This window comes from Pseudorasbora parva, chromosome 21, assembly GCF_024679245.1.
Source record: "Pseudorasbora parva isolate DD20220531a chromosome 21, ASM2467924v1, whole genome shotgun sequence".
NCBI classification, from domain to species: Eukaryota; Metazoa; Chordata; class Actinopteri; order Cypriniformes; family Gobionidae; genus Pseudorasbora; species Pseudorasbora parva.
Window position 1 is genome coordinate 24,206,839 of NC_090192.1, and position 15,851 is coordinate 24,222,689.

Genomic DNA, 15,851 nt, shown 5'->3' on the forward strand with positions numbered 1-15,851 from the left:
CCTGAATGAATGGGTCAAACTGGTGGAAATGGACAGGCTAAGTACAAAGTAAAAACACCCACTCATACATCACCACTTTTGGTCACTTCTGAATTGAAATGAACTGGAAGTGATGATCTATGAGTGAGGTTTTAGTGACCACTCAGCTCAGTTAAATGAAAGCTGCCTGCCACCGACATGAGACCGGCAGTGTTTACAGAGGATGTGTTGCCTAATGGTCCAAAAAGAAGGCGACTATTAATAATAATAGCCAAACATCACTTACCAGTAACAAGCTACATGAATTATGCTTTTAATACTGTAATTATTTTTTAATCAATGAATAAAAAAATAATCATAAACTTGATGAGATTTTAATGTGATTTGGTTTTAAAATAGTAAATAAATAGTATAGGGGTGTGCACTGAAGCCATTATCTCTATCTGTGTCTATTGCAATGACAAATTAGTGTATCTGTATTCAAATAATTGAATGTGGACGGGGCTGAAACAAGAAGTGTGTCAACCAAACGAAGAGCTTATTAGACAACTCTATTTAAAGGGTTAGTTCACCCAGAAATGAAAGTTTCGTCATTAATTACTTACCCTCATGTCGTTCGACACCCGCAAGACCTTTGTTCATCTTCAGAACACAAATTAAGATATTTTTGTTGAAATCCGATGGCTCAGACAGGCCTTCATTGACCCCAATTTCATTTCCTCTCTCAAGACCCATAAAAGGCACTAAAGAAGTCGTTACAAAGCCCATCTCACTACAGTGGCTCTACTTGTAAAGTGATGGGCCAGCTTCGAACCGTTAGGAATTAGCATATCGATTCATGATTCGGTTCGCGTGTCAAACACAATATTTTTATTTGAACCGCTGAAGGCCTGTCTGAGCCATCTAATTTCAACAAAAATATCTTCATTTGTGTTAGGAAGATGAACAGAGGTCTTACGAGTGTCACACGACATGAAGGTAAGTAATTAATGACAGAATTTTCTGTGAAATATTGACAGATAATTTTTGGGGGTGAACTAACCCTTTAATGTATACACTACCTTTTGAACACTAGTGTTTTTCAAAGATGTTATCAAGTGTGACCAAGGCTGCATTTATTTAAAGTTGCCCTAGAATGAGTTAAAACATGTTAAATTGTTCTCTGATATCTACATAGAGGATATGTGGCTTATTTAGAGCAAAAATTGTCCAGATACAGTTTTACAGGTCCATTTACAACCCTAGAAATTGTCCCTAGGATGTAATGCTCTGTTTTTGCCTTATTTGGAAGGGTCGTGAATATTAATGTTGAGCTCTGCTCTGATTGGCTTATTTCAGCAGCTCACACAAGTTCAGTTGTTCACCAAAGTGGCTTGTGAGTCCTGACAGTACACAGGCCGACTGAATGGCATTTTAAACAGAGCATCTCAAATGGAGATTGATAAAATGCAGCCTACTTGTTTATGGTCGTTTTCAGCTCATTCGCACGTGCGCGCGCGCGAGAGAGAGAGAGAGCTCATTGCATGATTGCACGTTTAGGTAAAACACCGGATAGTATACATGTTCTTTTCACAGAAAATCACTGATTGGGGGGATTTAAATTACTAAAATCTGGCCAGTGCAAGCACGAACACTCTTCTTTTACCCCCGACAAAACCAAAACCAGTGCTTTTTATTCAAATTTTTATTTTTTAAACTACATTTATAACTCGTTTTTCCGTCAGTGATATTGCATATTTATATAAATTTAGTCAAAATGTACGCTACGCAGTGACTGTGATGTACTCTGAAATACAAGCATGCAAAAACATCAGTTTTCAAAAATATAAATATTTATTTTTTACAAAATGAATAGAAGCCCTGTCAAATGACTATAGTTTTAACTTACATGGTGGAAAAGGTGACATTAGCTGGAAGGATCGAGTGAGCAATCTATAAGCAACTAAACTAACATAACATGCTTATCTATGGTTGTATTTTGTAATAGAAAATAATATTAACCTTTGTCATTAGACACTATTTAGTTTTGTATGGTACTTGGAGTTTCCTATTATTACTGTACTAGCATCTTGCGTCATCTAGACAATGCTGTCTCTCTAAGAAACTTTCAATTTAATCAGAAATTGTTTAAACAGCTAGTCAATAAGTGGATAAATCCCTACCTACTGCTTGCAGGAATATAGTTAGAATTGCCTCTTTCTTCAGTTTTAGATGCTCAGCGAAGCTTACTTGATATTGTCCCAGGTTAGAAAAACTGTCGGCAGTGAAATGGGCCGAGCAAACAAACGATTTTGTATTAAATTGTTGTGGTATCCGATTATAATAAACATCAACCGTGACTGTTGACATTTTTTATATTTGGGAAGGGTATGAAAAGTCCTCAGGTTCCTCACGAACATGACATTTGTGTCCATGATCTGCCATTTTTGGTATCCTTGCATGGTGCCTGTTTACCCGCAGAACTCCCGACGGCTGCGCAGTTCCACCTGACATTGAACGTGCAAGCATATGCAGATGTTGGGGGCTTACATTTTAATGATCCCAGTGATTGCGTCCCAGTTGGTATTATGTTGAGATTCGCCTATTTTTCTATGGTGTTTTTAATGCACGAAATTTACATATGAAGAAGGAGGCAATGGTGTTTGAGACTGTGATGTCCATGTACTGAACTCTTATTATTTCACTATGGAAAGGTTTAATTTTCATACTAGGGCACCTTTAATCAAAACTACAGTAATAATGCAACATATTATATTGATTTTAAATTATTTTAACTAGGGCCGGGACTCGATTTATTTTTTAATCTAATTAATTAGAGGCTTTGTAATTAATTAATCAAAATTAATCACATTTTAATTGCATATAAATATTTGACCTGAGAACAGTGAGAAGTAATTTTTCACATGGATTTTTAGTATACCATTGAATAATGACTGAATAAATAAGCTTAATCAACAAAATATTGTTTATGTATTTCAGTCCAGCAGACCAGTGAAATGTGTCCCATTAAGTGTAGCAAAAGCATATTTTGTGATATTTGAGGCTCGATGTGCTGCGGTGATACGCTAATTCCTTGTTGTATAGCTTGCACACAACCATGCTCTTGTCGACGATTCCATCCTTTCGTTATTTAAAATATTTAATGGTCGCAGGTGCGGGGCGGGTTGTAAAAATATATACAGTGGTGCAGGGCGGGCCAAATAACTTCATAAAAGGGTCCCCGCGGGTTGGTGCAGCACTAACAGTTAACCTGAACACTGCTGGAGGAGTTCACATGCGGGTGTTCTGCTTGCGTCGCATGTGAAATGTCTTCATCCCAGGTACAGTCAGTGGCTTATGTTTCAGCGTGTCATATGAATATAATTTCATGGGTTTTATTTTTTTCAAACGACAAATAATCGCGATGCTCATGTTTACAAGCCAGCGTCACGTCTGTTAGTTAATGTTTGAGTGGTAGGTAATCACCATAACAAGCAAGTCAGCATCGGTCGGGCACGCCTCCTTCAGCTCACGCAGACGAGCTAACGCTGGCCCAATGTTGATCCTTGTCCTGCCTTTAAACCGATCACTTTTCCTCTTATTGCTTTCCTCCAACAAAACCTTTCTTTCTTATTTGTCTGTGCTGCTTCGGACTTGACTATATTATCCGACAAACAAAGTTGGGCTCGCACATCCGAATGTAAGGAAGTGTGTGTGTTGGTGGAAGTGACGTATATGTCGTAAAGCAGTCGAATTGTGTAGTTCTTTTTGTTCTCGGGTTACTACCCGAAACCCGAAGTTTAAAAGTACGATTAAAAAAGATACAGACCCCATCAGGCTATGGCAGACGTGTCATTCAACCTATTGTAAGTCGATGTAAATTCACAAGAGTCTTGATAATATATTATGAAGGTTGAAAAGTTACCTAGTGCTGTTTAATTAACGTGTTAAAGTCCTGTAATTAAATAATCTTAATTAACGCGTTAAATTTCCGGCCCTAATTTTACCATATTTTGAAATGTTATTCCTGTCAAAGAAAAACTAGATTTTCAGTGTTATAATCTTTTGTTTTCAGTGTCACAAGATCTCGCAGAAATCATTCAAATTTGGTGTTAAATTTTTTAATGTTGAGAACAGATGTGCTGCTTCATATTTCTGTGGAAACTGATTTTTCAAGATTATTTAATGAATAAAAAGTTGATAAGAGCAACATTTATTTAAAATAAAAAACTTTATAACATTGTAACTTTTGCTGAATAAAAGTATTCATTTCTTGCAAAAAATATATGAAAAAATATACCTTGGATAATAAATTATTATTATTATTTTTTTAAACTTTATGAAGAATAATGCAAAAAATTATAGTGTATATTTTGCCTGGAAAGTTTAAAACATTAGCATAGATATAGAAAAAGTGGAAATTATGTATTTAGTCTTAATGCATTAGTCACCAATGCATTGTAATTTTAGTTCAATCAATATTTTTATTATATTTTTTATTCAGTAGAATTTGGTATTCATTTTGAAGCTATTTTTGTACCTTTCTGAGTAAAATAATTTGGCTTCAAGGCAAGCACACCCCTAATTAACAGTAACGTTATGTTAATATAATGCATACAAAAAAAATATCGAATTGATTGTTTGTTGATAATGTAAGGTAAATGCTATTCCATAAGCATTTCAAGCAGAAACCCCATACACATCAAATGAAACTAGAACATAAATTTACATTGGACTAAAAAAAAAAAAATGGGACTTTGCCTCCTCTTTCAGAAATCCACTCTACTCCACTAGTCTGTGTGTATTTGTGTGTGTGTACATGAAGTAATGCCGGGCCCAGCATTAGGCTGTGCTATGTAATCACTGAACAGAGTGAATGGAAGTCGAGATGATGGAGAATGCTCATTACTGATGACCCGGGGGAGATGTTTGGCTGCTGTTTAGGGGTACGGTCGCCAAGTGCGCAACACAGGACAAGATAATGTGCGCGGGTGTGAGTGCGAGAGGAGGAGAAATAGTGCTGCTATGCCTCATCAAATCCATACAGACTTATTACAGGCTTAGAGGAAAATGAAATTCTTATTTACTAACACTGTTAGCATGTTACAAGTGGCATCTCTGCACTAATGTGTCAAGCGGAATAGAAAGGAAAGCACACTTTTTTCTGTATTCTTTAAAACACTTGGCAAGGAATGAGTTGCAGGGAGCATAATTATGATTTTCTGTGCCACCATGTCTAGCCATTTAATGTTTCTCCCATTTGTTTGGGTGTGCCTGTGAATAATGAGTCAGATACAGGAGGCCGTAATCAGTCTATGGAATCACATTTAATCTCGAAGAGAATTTTTCTCCCTCTCGAGGTATGTGACGCAAGTCTAAGCTCAGGCCCAGAGCTCTACATCACAGACCAGAAAGCACAGCAGAACGATACTGCAGCCATTCATTCAATTCCCACAATAGCCATTAATGATGAAAATAAATCATAGATCTGAGAACAAATACATCCTTTACTGGAGCTTGGCACACATTTAAATGCACACGCTCACTAAAGCTCCTGTTTTTTTTTTTTTCTGTGATGATTTATAATGAAATTCTATACATTTTCCGCCAATGTTTGTTTAGATTTCTTGAGGCATTTAAAGTCCAAGTTAGCATTTGCAGACTGACTTAAGTGACTGTTCACCGCAAAATAAAAAGTCTGTCATAAATCACTCACCCTCCAAAATCCGTTCCAAACCTGAATGACTTTCTTTCTTCTCCAGAACACACACAAAACAATATATTTTAAAGAGTTGTTTTTGTCCATAAGAAAGTCAGCAAGATCCAAAACATACATTGGCTACATTTTCAGTATATTTTAATATTAGGGGGGCTCAGAAAGAAATAATAATAATAATATATTCTTTGTATACTTGGGTGGGCATGAACAATACAGTAGGTTCTACACTACCTATCAAGTCAAACCCTGAATACTGAATACATTTCTAATCATTTTGTAAATAACCAGCTAATATTCATTAAGATTAATTAAAAATACAGACAAACTTTATATTACTGTAATTGTCTAGATATGTAAATATACAGTATGTAGGGTATTACTTTATTATTTTTAAAGGTCCACCATGTAGTATTTTTGCAGTAAAATATCCAAAAACCACCAGGCCACTGTTTTATATTTTGTTCAGCTGAGTTCTTACAATATCCCAAATGTTTCCAACTAATTGTGAGAAAATTGCTATTTTAACCAAGCAGCCGGGACTTCTGACGGAGTCGCCTGTCAATTGCATCATATCTGCGTTACCCTCGGTTTCCGGTTTTATTCTGCAGAAACGCTTTACTCTTAGCAGTGTGAACAAGTATTATAGCAGCCGCTGAGCGAACGCACAGAGTAACTTCATAACAATTGTGTGTTTTTAAACACACTTAAATGTATCTAATATGATAAACAGAGCTGCGTTAACTCATACTCATGACCGGAAAAGCGGAAATGTTGCCGGCATCTGTGACCTGTCAAAATAAATGTCCCCCTGCTTGCGAACCATGTGTTTGTGTAACAACAATCTGAGCTCAAACTTGGCGTCATCAAACTACGCCTTCGACCTTTAGTGGACGGAAAAGTTACATAGTGCACCTTTAACATTTTTTTAACAGCATTTGTGCAGTAATATTAACTTTATATAGGATCTACATTGATAATTTTCACTCATGGAGATAACATGGTAAATGTGCCATGCTGTAGTGGAGAATTTCTGTCACCTGGTGGAAAACAAACACACTTTTAGCATGAAAATGGCATGAAACCAGTAGATGGCTGCAGAGGACTACTTATTAGTTAATTTGTTATTTTTCACTCCCTTTTCTTTTCGTGTTTTGCTTTTGGATTTATTATAGAATGAATATTATAACAAATTTCTGCAATTTTATTGCACTGAAGTATAAAGTAGCCTATAGCAAGAGTAGGAAAAAGTAGCACAAAGTGAATTTCTCATGCCATTTAGATGAAAGGGACTTAATAAAAAAATAAATAAATGAATAAGCAAATATTTTTTACAGTGGATAGAAAACCATCTTGAATTGATCTCGCACCATATTATGTAAACTGCATTTATGACAGATTGCAATCTAAACAGATGCAGATCAATAAATAAATGCACACATGTAGTCATCTGGTTCTGGTGGTGCTATAGAGATAGAAGAACACGCTAAATAATGGAGACTAAAATACGAGAATGAGTCAAAGCCTGTCGTCCGTTTCATATGATTTTTACAGGAAACTCGTAAATCGATCAAAAAGCACTCCTAAAATGGGCCCAGTAACACAACAGTGTCATGACATTTTTTGCTTCCCCTGAGAAGGAAAACAGCTTATAAATCATACTAAGATTTTTTTTTTTTTTGAAAATGTAAAAATGCTGAAGGTTTCTGTGATGGGTAAAATATGCACTTTGTACAGTAAAAAAAAATACCCCATAAAACATTGAATCCCAATGTGTGTGTGTGTTCCAAAAATAAAAAAGTAATACAGGTTTGAGTTAGCCTGACGTGGTCATACTCAATTCTAGCCTGACGTGGTCATACTCAATTCTAGTCAGAATATGAGTCTGAAACTGTTCCATTGGGCTGTTATTATGGGGCGTGTTTCAACCGAACCACGAAAGACATCAATTGGATAGACCTACAACCAATCAGAGCAACGAAGCGACGCATTGTCAAATGTCAACAGAGCTCAACTGCACTGTGTTGCCAAGTCCGCGTTTTTTTTCCACGGGTTGTCCCTTTAACATGTTGCATGCCTACAGTACCACCTCTAGCTGCCCCCTTGATTACAGTCACACTAATTTTGTCTTTATAACAGAAGCTGTATTTTTTGTCACTAGAGAAAGAAGGTTTTGGCACTGAAAGGGCGGCATCTTTAATTCTAAGCCGCCTTTTATTGAGTTTGGACTGAGTGTTGGACACTAATAAACAGGATTCAGCAGTGGCCAGCGCTTTGCGTTAATCCCTGCCTGTTCTCTCCTATCGTGCCAGTAATGGCTTTTCTTTTGTAACTGCCTTCAAGGCGTGAATAATGGCAGTACACAGTGGTGGAAAATGAGAAGGAAAATTCTGAATGCCTGTTTGTTGGAGTCGCCAGGAAAACAATGAGGGTGATTATGGAACTCGTGAAAGTGTTTTAACATTATTAGAGTGAATGAAAGGCTCACCTCACCTGTGCTTTCACTCTTTATATTAACCACTGTTGTAAAAGCGGTATTTAGACGTAAACCATAAAACGGGAGGGCGGACAGAAATGCACTTTAAAAAAGGGCTCACAAATAATTTATGAGAACTGAATCAGTCACAACCAATAAATTAGATATGAATAGGGCTGAGTGTTCATTCTATTATATGCCCTTTTGAAAGTGATGACTATCTAGTGAATCTAGTGCATATTATCTGCTGTTGCTATGGAGACTGCTTTTTGAATCTTTGTCTTTGTATAAGGGTTTGCACTGTCATATCAAGACAGCCCCAAAACAGATGATAATATAAAAGCTTGTGCACATATGGATTTTAGAACTGTTATAATTACATATATTATATTATATTATATTATATTATATTATATTATATTATATTATATTATATTATATTATATTATATTATATTATATTATATTATATATTAATCAAATGGGAGTAATATACCATTATTTTGAATATTTTGTAAATTATCTATTCCAATAACTTGAATAGAAGAACTAAGTGCTTTTACCTTAACCAGAAATTATGCAAAAGATAAAAAAATTGTGCCGAGGGCACAATCCCTTTATCCCAGGCTTTCTTTTTTTTAGCAGCAGTCTTGTTCATAACTCATACTTTTCCTATTGACATCTACATCAAGCTGATTTGATCATCCGCAGAGCGATTTTATGCTCAACAGATACCTACAAATGCAAAACTGACAAATCAATGCTATAGGCGCTGTTCTGACAAATGGTGACAAAGTGTTGCTCTGGAATTATCTTTCACACTTCCAAGCTTAAGCATGAATATACAGTAGCTACATAATTTCAAATTTACTTTGAGGAGACTGAAAACGAGAGATTTTCGTCTACATTGTGTGCTCTGAAAGCAAAGGGGGTTTTATTTACAGAGGAAAGAATGAAGGATAATTTCAATAGCCTAAAAGAGTTTCATTTGCATACTCCATAATTTGCATACATAATTTCTCATTAAAACTTTTTAGAAGTTGCTGAAATGGCATCTAAACATCAAGTTAACAAACTAAAATGTGCTTCTTGTGGTTTTTTTGACAGGCACCATTTCCGTCAACTCGATCCGTACTCCCTACAACGCTCCCGGCGAGAGTGAGATCCTGGACTTGGACGACATTCTCTACCTGGGCGGCCTGCCAGAGGACCGCGCCGGTCTGATCTTCCCCACGGAGGTGTGGACCGCTCTCCTTAACTACGGCTATGTGGGCTGCGTGCGAGATCTGTTCATGGACGGCCAGAGCAAGGACATCCGTCGGATAGCGGAGGCCCAGAGGGCAGTCGGGGTGAAGCCATCCTGCTCTAAGGAACCTCCCAAACAGTGTCTAAGCAACCCCTGCCTTAACAGCGGCACCTGCAGAGAGGGCTGGAACCGATATGTGTGTGACTGCTCAGGGACGGGCTATCTAGGTCGCTCCTGTGAGAGAGGTGAGTACCAGTATTTTGCATGTAGAGCAGAGTTTGGTCATACAATGCGTCACTTGATAAACTTTTCCATGATTGCCATGACTGTCACAGTTTTGATGTAAGTTTGGCTTTTATTTTTGCTGTATTATACTGGGCAGTCCCACTCAAAGTGAAATCTCATAGGGGTGTGCACGAATCTGTAATTAATATTCGAAAGCTAAAAATACTATTCGAATTTTACTGCTTTGATTTGCTGGCTGTAAATGCAGTGAATCCATGAGAAATCCCTCTAAATCTCACAGTTATAACTAATTCCACTGGGTGGCGATGTGGAGCGGGTTAGGTTGAGTATATTTAATCATATAATGTCGTCGTCTGCCTCGCGATGTTTGGAATTACTTAGATGACAATTGAAAATGGTCTTACAAAATGTTGATCAAAGTAACTTTTTAACAGTTTACAGTTACTTTTGATCAAATGACTTAATGAAACGGAGTTATCATAATATAACCACCACAACGCGAATCACATGGCATCCAAACACCAGTGGAATGAGGAAAAAGCATCACTGCGTTCACGAGTGCGGGTAAGCACATCTTTAACGTTACTCCGAGTGAGGGCGTGATTATTTATGACAGTAAAATGATCTCGAGACAAATGCTTGCTTTCAGTTTCGTTGAGGGTTTAAGAACAGAAAACACAAGTGCTTCACTCAAACTTCACTTAACCGTTATCTTTGTCTCGCAATATCTGTCAGTGGCACGTTTACTCACCCGATAATAATATCATCATCCAATAATATTATCGTTTCTCTCAACATGAAAATGAGAAACAATACAAACACGACAACCGCGCACGTTGTTGTGTGTGTGTGTATATGCATGTATGTTCTGCACAATAACAGCGTGCTCTGATTTAAAGTGTTTTTTCCGCTCGCTCTGCTTGAGCTTATAATGCTTTTGTTCTTTAGGCATATTTTTTTCACATACTGTTTAATGTTTTAAAACCTTAAGATATAATGTAAGCTTGTTGTGTACATTGCCTAATCATAAGCTTGTTTAGAAATGGTGACAACATGTTGATAAAAAATGTCACTCTTATGTTCTCAAAATACCTAATTTAAATAAAGGAATATTCGGTTTTTATGAGCCCAAATATTCGAAAACAATATTTTGGGAAAATGCCCATCCCTAAAATCCCATTAGTCTAAAATCCATCTTCACATAATAAAGTGGTGCAGGGATCAAGACTAATTCGTCCCTGATTCCCTGAAGATTTTCCTATGGGGGGTTATAATGGGGTTTTCCATTTATGAAAGCCTGTGTTACTTGACAATACTTTGAGGTTTTGTTCTATAACATAAATTACACACCAAAAATGTTTATTTTGAAGAAGTTATGTTTCTTTTTGAACACGTATGTTTTTAATAAGAATCTAGATAAGACAGTTTTGGGTGTGGATGAATGTGTGCAGTTTACATTTTAAAACAAATCATCACAGTTTTGTCAAGTGCCAGCAGCCATATCACCCTGTAGCCCAAGACTGGTTTCCCACTGAAGTTAAGCAGGGCTGAGCCTGGTCAGTACCTGGATGGGAGACCAACTGGGTAAAACCAGGTTGCTGCCTGTAGAGGTCTTAGTGAGACCAGCATGAGGTGTTCACCCTGTGATCTGTGTGGGTCCTAATGCCCCAATATAGTGATGAAGACACTGTACTGAAATGAACACCGTCCTTCGATGAGACGTTAAACTGAGGTCCTGACTCTCTGTGGTCATTAAAAATCCCAGGATGTCCTTTGGATAAAGAGTAGTGGTGTAACCCCGGCATCCTGGCCAAATTTGCCCAATGGCCTCTGTCCATCATGGCCTCCTAATAATCTCCATATACCGATTGGCTTCATCACTCTGTCTCCTCTCCACCAATCAGCTGGTGTGTGGTGGGCGTTCTGATGCAATATGGCTGACGTTGCATCATCCAGGTCACAGGGGGATGCTGCACATTGGTGGTGATTGAGGAGATTCCCCCCTTCTAAAGTGCTTTGAGTGCCTAGAAAAGCGCTATATGTAACTAATAATTATTATTAAGTAATGTTTAACACAGACTTTATTTTACTCATACATTGAAAAATCTAAAATCTCGAGGGAACCAGTGGGGAATGAGTCTTCCAGGTTTTGATGTCCCCAACAATATTTGATCATATTCAACCACCTAAGCCACACTTACAATGTATGAATTTTATTGTATTATATCAAATACAAATAGAAACAAAGTATGTACTGTTTCTGCTTAATTTTGGTTTGATTTCATTTCAATTTCTTGCTGTCTTTTTAAAGCCTAATACGTTTGTTTCTTTCCTTTCCTTTTTTTTTATTAAATATTTGCTTTAAAAGTGTTCTATATTTCTATCAAATAATTGCCACTTGGTTTGATATTTAGTTTTTTAATATAAGATATTTTGAAATGTGGCTTAAATATCCAAATACTGGTAACACTTTAGAATAATGAAACATTAGTTAACATGAACTAATGATGAACTGCACTTATAAAGCATTTTTTTAATCTTTGTTTCAACAATTACTAATGAATTATTATTAAAATCTTGTTAACATTAGTTAATGCATCGTGAACTAACATGAACAAACCATGAACAGCTGTATTTTTATTAACTAATGTTAACAAAGATGAACAAATACAGTAAAAAATGTACTGCTCATGGTTAGTTCAACTAATGACCATCATTCTAAAGTGTTACCCAAATACTTTTTGGGGACAAGCATCACATATGTTCTCATTAGCTGGGATTTTGTTGCTAAGCATGCAGTTTCATTTTCAGCGAGGACTGGAGTAATAGGATGAGGTGTTAGGAAGCAGCCCTGCTTCTGTGAAAGATCTGTACACTCATTCTTTCTCCCATGACGTGTAAAAACGTGCCGCTCATTCAGAGTCATTCTGTCCATTATGTTGCGTAGGGGAGGGCGACATTCACCGCTTTGTTGCCTCGGCCTTAGCATAGAAAAATATCTCTCTTTGTCAGCTCATCCTTGACAGTGAGGCAGAAAGTGCAGCTGAGCTGACGCTACTGTTACCGTGGTAATTGTGTTTCTCTTCAGTCCATGTCATCTTCAGAGAGAGCCACTCAAGCATGGATTATGTTTTTGCCTTTTGTCTCCATTCCTAGCAGAATTTTAATTCTGTTGTTTTTCCAGATGAACAAAGCGACCAGCGTTCACCCCCTCCCTGTTAAATAGGGAGTCAGCGGGAGCTCCAAGTCCACATCCAGTTATGCATTTCCACCCCTCATAGATGCCTCCTTATATTCTGGCAGGCCTTGGTGAAGTGCTTTAAGCTATAGTGGCTAATTCTTTAATGGAAGAGCATCTCTCTTAAGCTTGTTGCTGTTGTCTGGACACTGATATCACCCTGCAGCAAAGCCGCTTCTGTGGGAAAATAACAATCAATTATATGCGCATTGTTGAAGCTCTGTGCTGGAATTATGGAAATGATTCGGTCAATTAACCCATCAAAGATGGGTTGCTTTGTCATCACCCAAGCAAATTTCACCACGAACAGCCATCCGAAAGAGAATGGTGCAGTCTGGTGCAGTTTTATAGGGTGTTGCCGGCTTCCTCCAGATGCACATTTATTAGATTCCAGTCATAGAAAACAGCTTTTTGTGCATCACTAAAATGGAGAACTGAGAAGAGAAAGAGACACAGAGAAAGACGGGGAGGCAAAAAGAGACAGGCGACGGTGTTAATCTTGTCAGAAAAATTACTAATGGAAATGTTTGTTAACAAAGGTTGATTTTTTTTTTTTTTTTTTACGTGTCAGTGATAATGAAGATGAGATGGCAAAGATGCTTAATGACAATAATTAAACAAAATGAATTATAATTAAAGCATTCTTACAATATGATGAGGCAAAGATAATGGTAAGATATTAATGCGGTAAAATGGTTTTAGAAGAAAATAAATGCAGAATGAATTGATTGAAACTCTATCTAATTACAGCATATTGGAGGATTGATCTGCTTTAACTGAAAGAGTTGAACACCGGTGTATAAATATAGAGTATATGCACACTATAATGTAACAACTGCATAGATAGTGAAGCGAATGCACAGATGATCTTGAGTGCCAGTCTGAATGTATTACTACTCTTTGACATAACAGCATGCTAGCCTAAAGCAATAAACCATGAAGAGTTCACAGTTCAACTTCTGAAATAGCTAATACTTGAGAATACTAGAATACTCATTTATTCTAATGCTTTTATGTAAATTATTTGATGCTTTTATATTGATTTGTTTTAGCAGAAATATATATATAATTTTTGTGTGTTGTCTACTAAAATAAATGTAATTTTATTTTTGCATTTTATTTTATTAGATAAGTAGATTTAATTTAAAATGATTATATGATAATTCTACTATGTACTGTATATTTCAGTCAACGGTAAACGGGACAAAATGAATGAATATGACATGACAAAAAATGGTCTGAAATGTAAACCTTTTTATTTTCTGTTTAAAATGAGGTCTTTGTAATATCACGTCAAGTGACCTTTATATACAGTATATAGCGCTTTTTACAATACAGGTCGTTTCAAAGCAGAATAACAGTGATAAGATTCGATAATTATTCAATGATGCCAACAAAATAAAAGTCAGTTTAGTGTTGACTGATTTCGGTTCAGTAACTGTGTAAAGCTCTTCAGTTGTGGAATTAGTTCAACTGATCTATAAAGCAGCTCTGGAGAAAACAGTGATGTCATCACCAAGCTCAGTTCAGTTATACAAATTTATATTCAAACTATGATATATTTCAAATTATTACATTATAATTCTGTTATTTAAAAATTAATTAATTAAATTAATGAATATGAAATGACAAATATTATGTACATTTATGGGACATTTTTGTGAGGGGGTGGGGGTGGGGTGGAGGGGGGATTATGAAGATGAACACCACCAGCAGATGGAGACAGGGTGAGTTAGGGTGAGCAACATAATGCAAAAAAAGTTCTTGGAGCATGTGGTTTTGTTCACAGTTGGCCCTGCCCAGCTGTGAGGTGAAATAAACTCAGTGCATAAATCCATAACCATCCAGCTGCTTTCAGTGCTCGACTTGAACAAAGCATCAAAGAAAAACAAATGCCCTAGAATAACATCTGCCCTAATTTCCTGTCATCTCTCCAAGGGTCCTAATGGGCACTTACAGTGACTAAACTTAGCTTGTAACCTCTGCTCATCCCTCAGTACCTGATAGTTCCGCAAACAGATTTCTACCCCTACAGCACTGGTTTTGTTTAGAGAGGCGATAGGGTGAGCTACAAGCGGGTTCAAACAGTAGAGCCATAACAGACTTCGCTTTTATTTCCCTCAGCCACACCTGCTTGATTGCACGGTTGGCAGGTCGTTCATGTTGATTCCCAAGTCAGTATTTGTTTCATTGCCCCGGCCGCTGTACGCTTTTAGACTTCAGGAGGTGTCGTGTTGCGTGCAGAAAAATCGTAACATGCATTTACGGTGAAGGTTCCATCGGCATGCGGGAACTCACCACGAGCAAACCTGAATAATGTATGATGCCTCTGAGCCAACTCATCCTGTTTATCATGATTGTTGAACATACATTTCCCTAATCCCTGTGGCAACTATAGCTCCTGTGAGCTGCGGGATTCTAGCGCGGAGGGCCTGCGGCTCCACCGTGTGATTGCTGACTCTCTGGATGTCACCTAACGAGCTCAAATCCAAGAGCCTCGCAAATCAGGGAGTGTGTATTCAGATTAAGGCAGTTTAGGGCTTATGCATGTTTGAATGTAAGATCAAGGCGTGGCCTAGAAATGATCGAATGCACTTTGGCATGTTGAGCGCTCATGCAGGTGGTGATGCAAGTTTGAGACTGGCTTGTGTCATTTCCCAATCCTGTTCTCCCTTAACTGTACCAGTTCCAGTTCTTTTTCTGCTATCACTATGAATAAAATGGCAAAAAGGCCAAAATTGAATTAGAAGTTTTAGATCTGTCAGTTCACAAAATATTGTAGAGTGTGCTTCAAGAGTGGAGAAAAAAAAGACAAATAAATAGCATTTTTTTATTGCATGTCATTTCCAATTAAAATTGTGAAAATATTATTTTATTGTGCATATAAAGACTACATGAAATACTAGAAATAAGCCTGTAGAAATTACTTTTTTTTTCTTTCTGTAAATATTGCTGTTTGTGACAGGATTATC

The 15,851-nt window shown here is 37.1% G+C and overlaps 1 protein-coding gene across 17 annotated transcripts in view; it reads left to right on the forward strand.

The window, feature by feature from the left end:
* nrxn1a (neurexin 1a) overlaps positions 1-15,851 on the forward strand; it is a 212,976-nt gene that overhangs the window by 90,502 nt on the left and 106,623 nt on the right. For all 17 annotated transcript variants that reach the window (XM_067430710.1, XM_067430707.1, XM_067430708.1 and 14 more), the window contains one exon: positions 9,257-9,640. In XM_067430710.1, the coding sequence (XP_067286811.1) occupies positions 9,257-9,640 (384 nt within the window). The remainder of the gene's footprint in view (positions 1-9,256; positions 9,641-15,851) is intronic.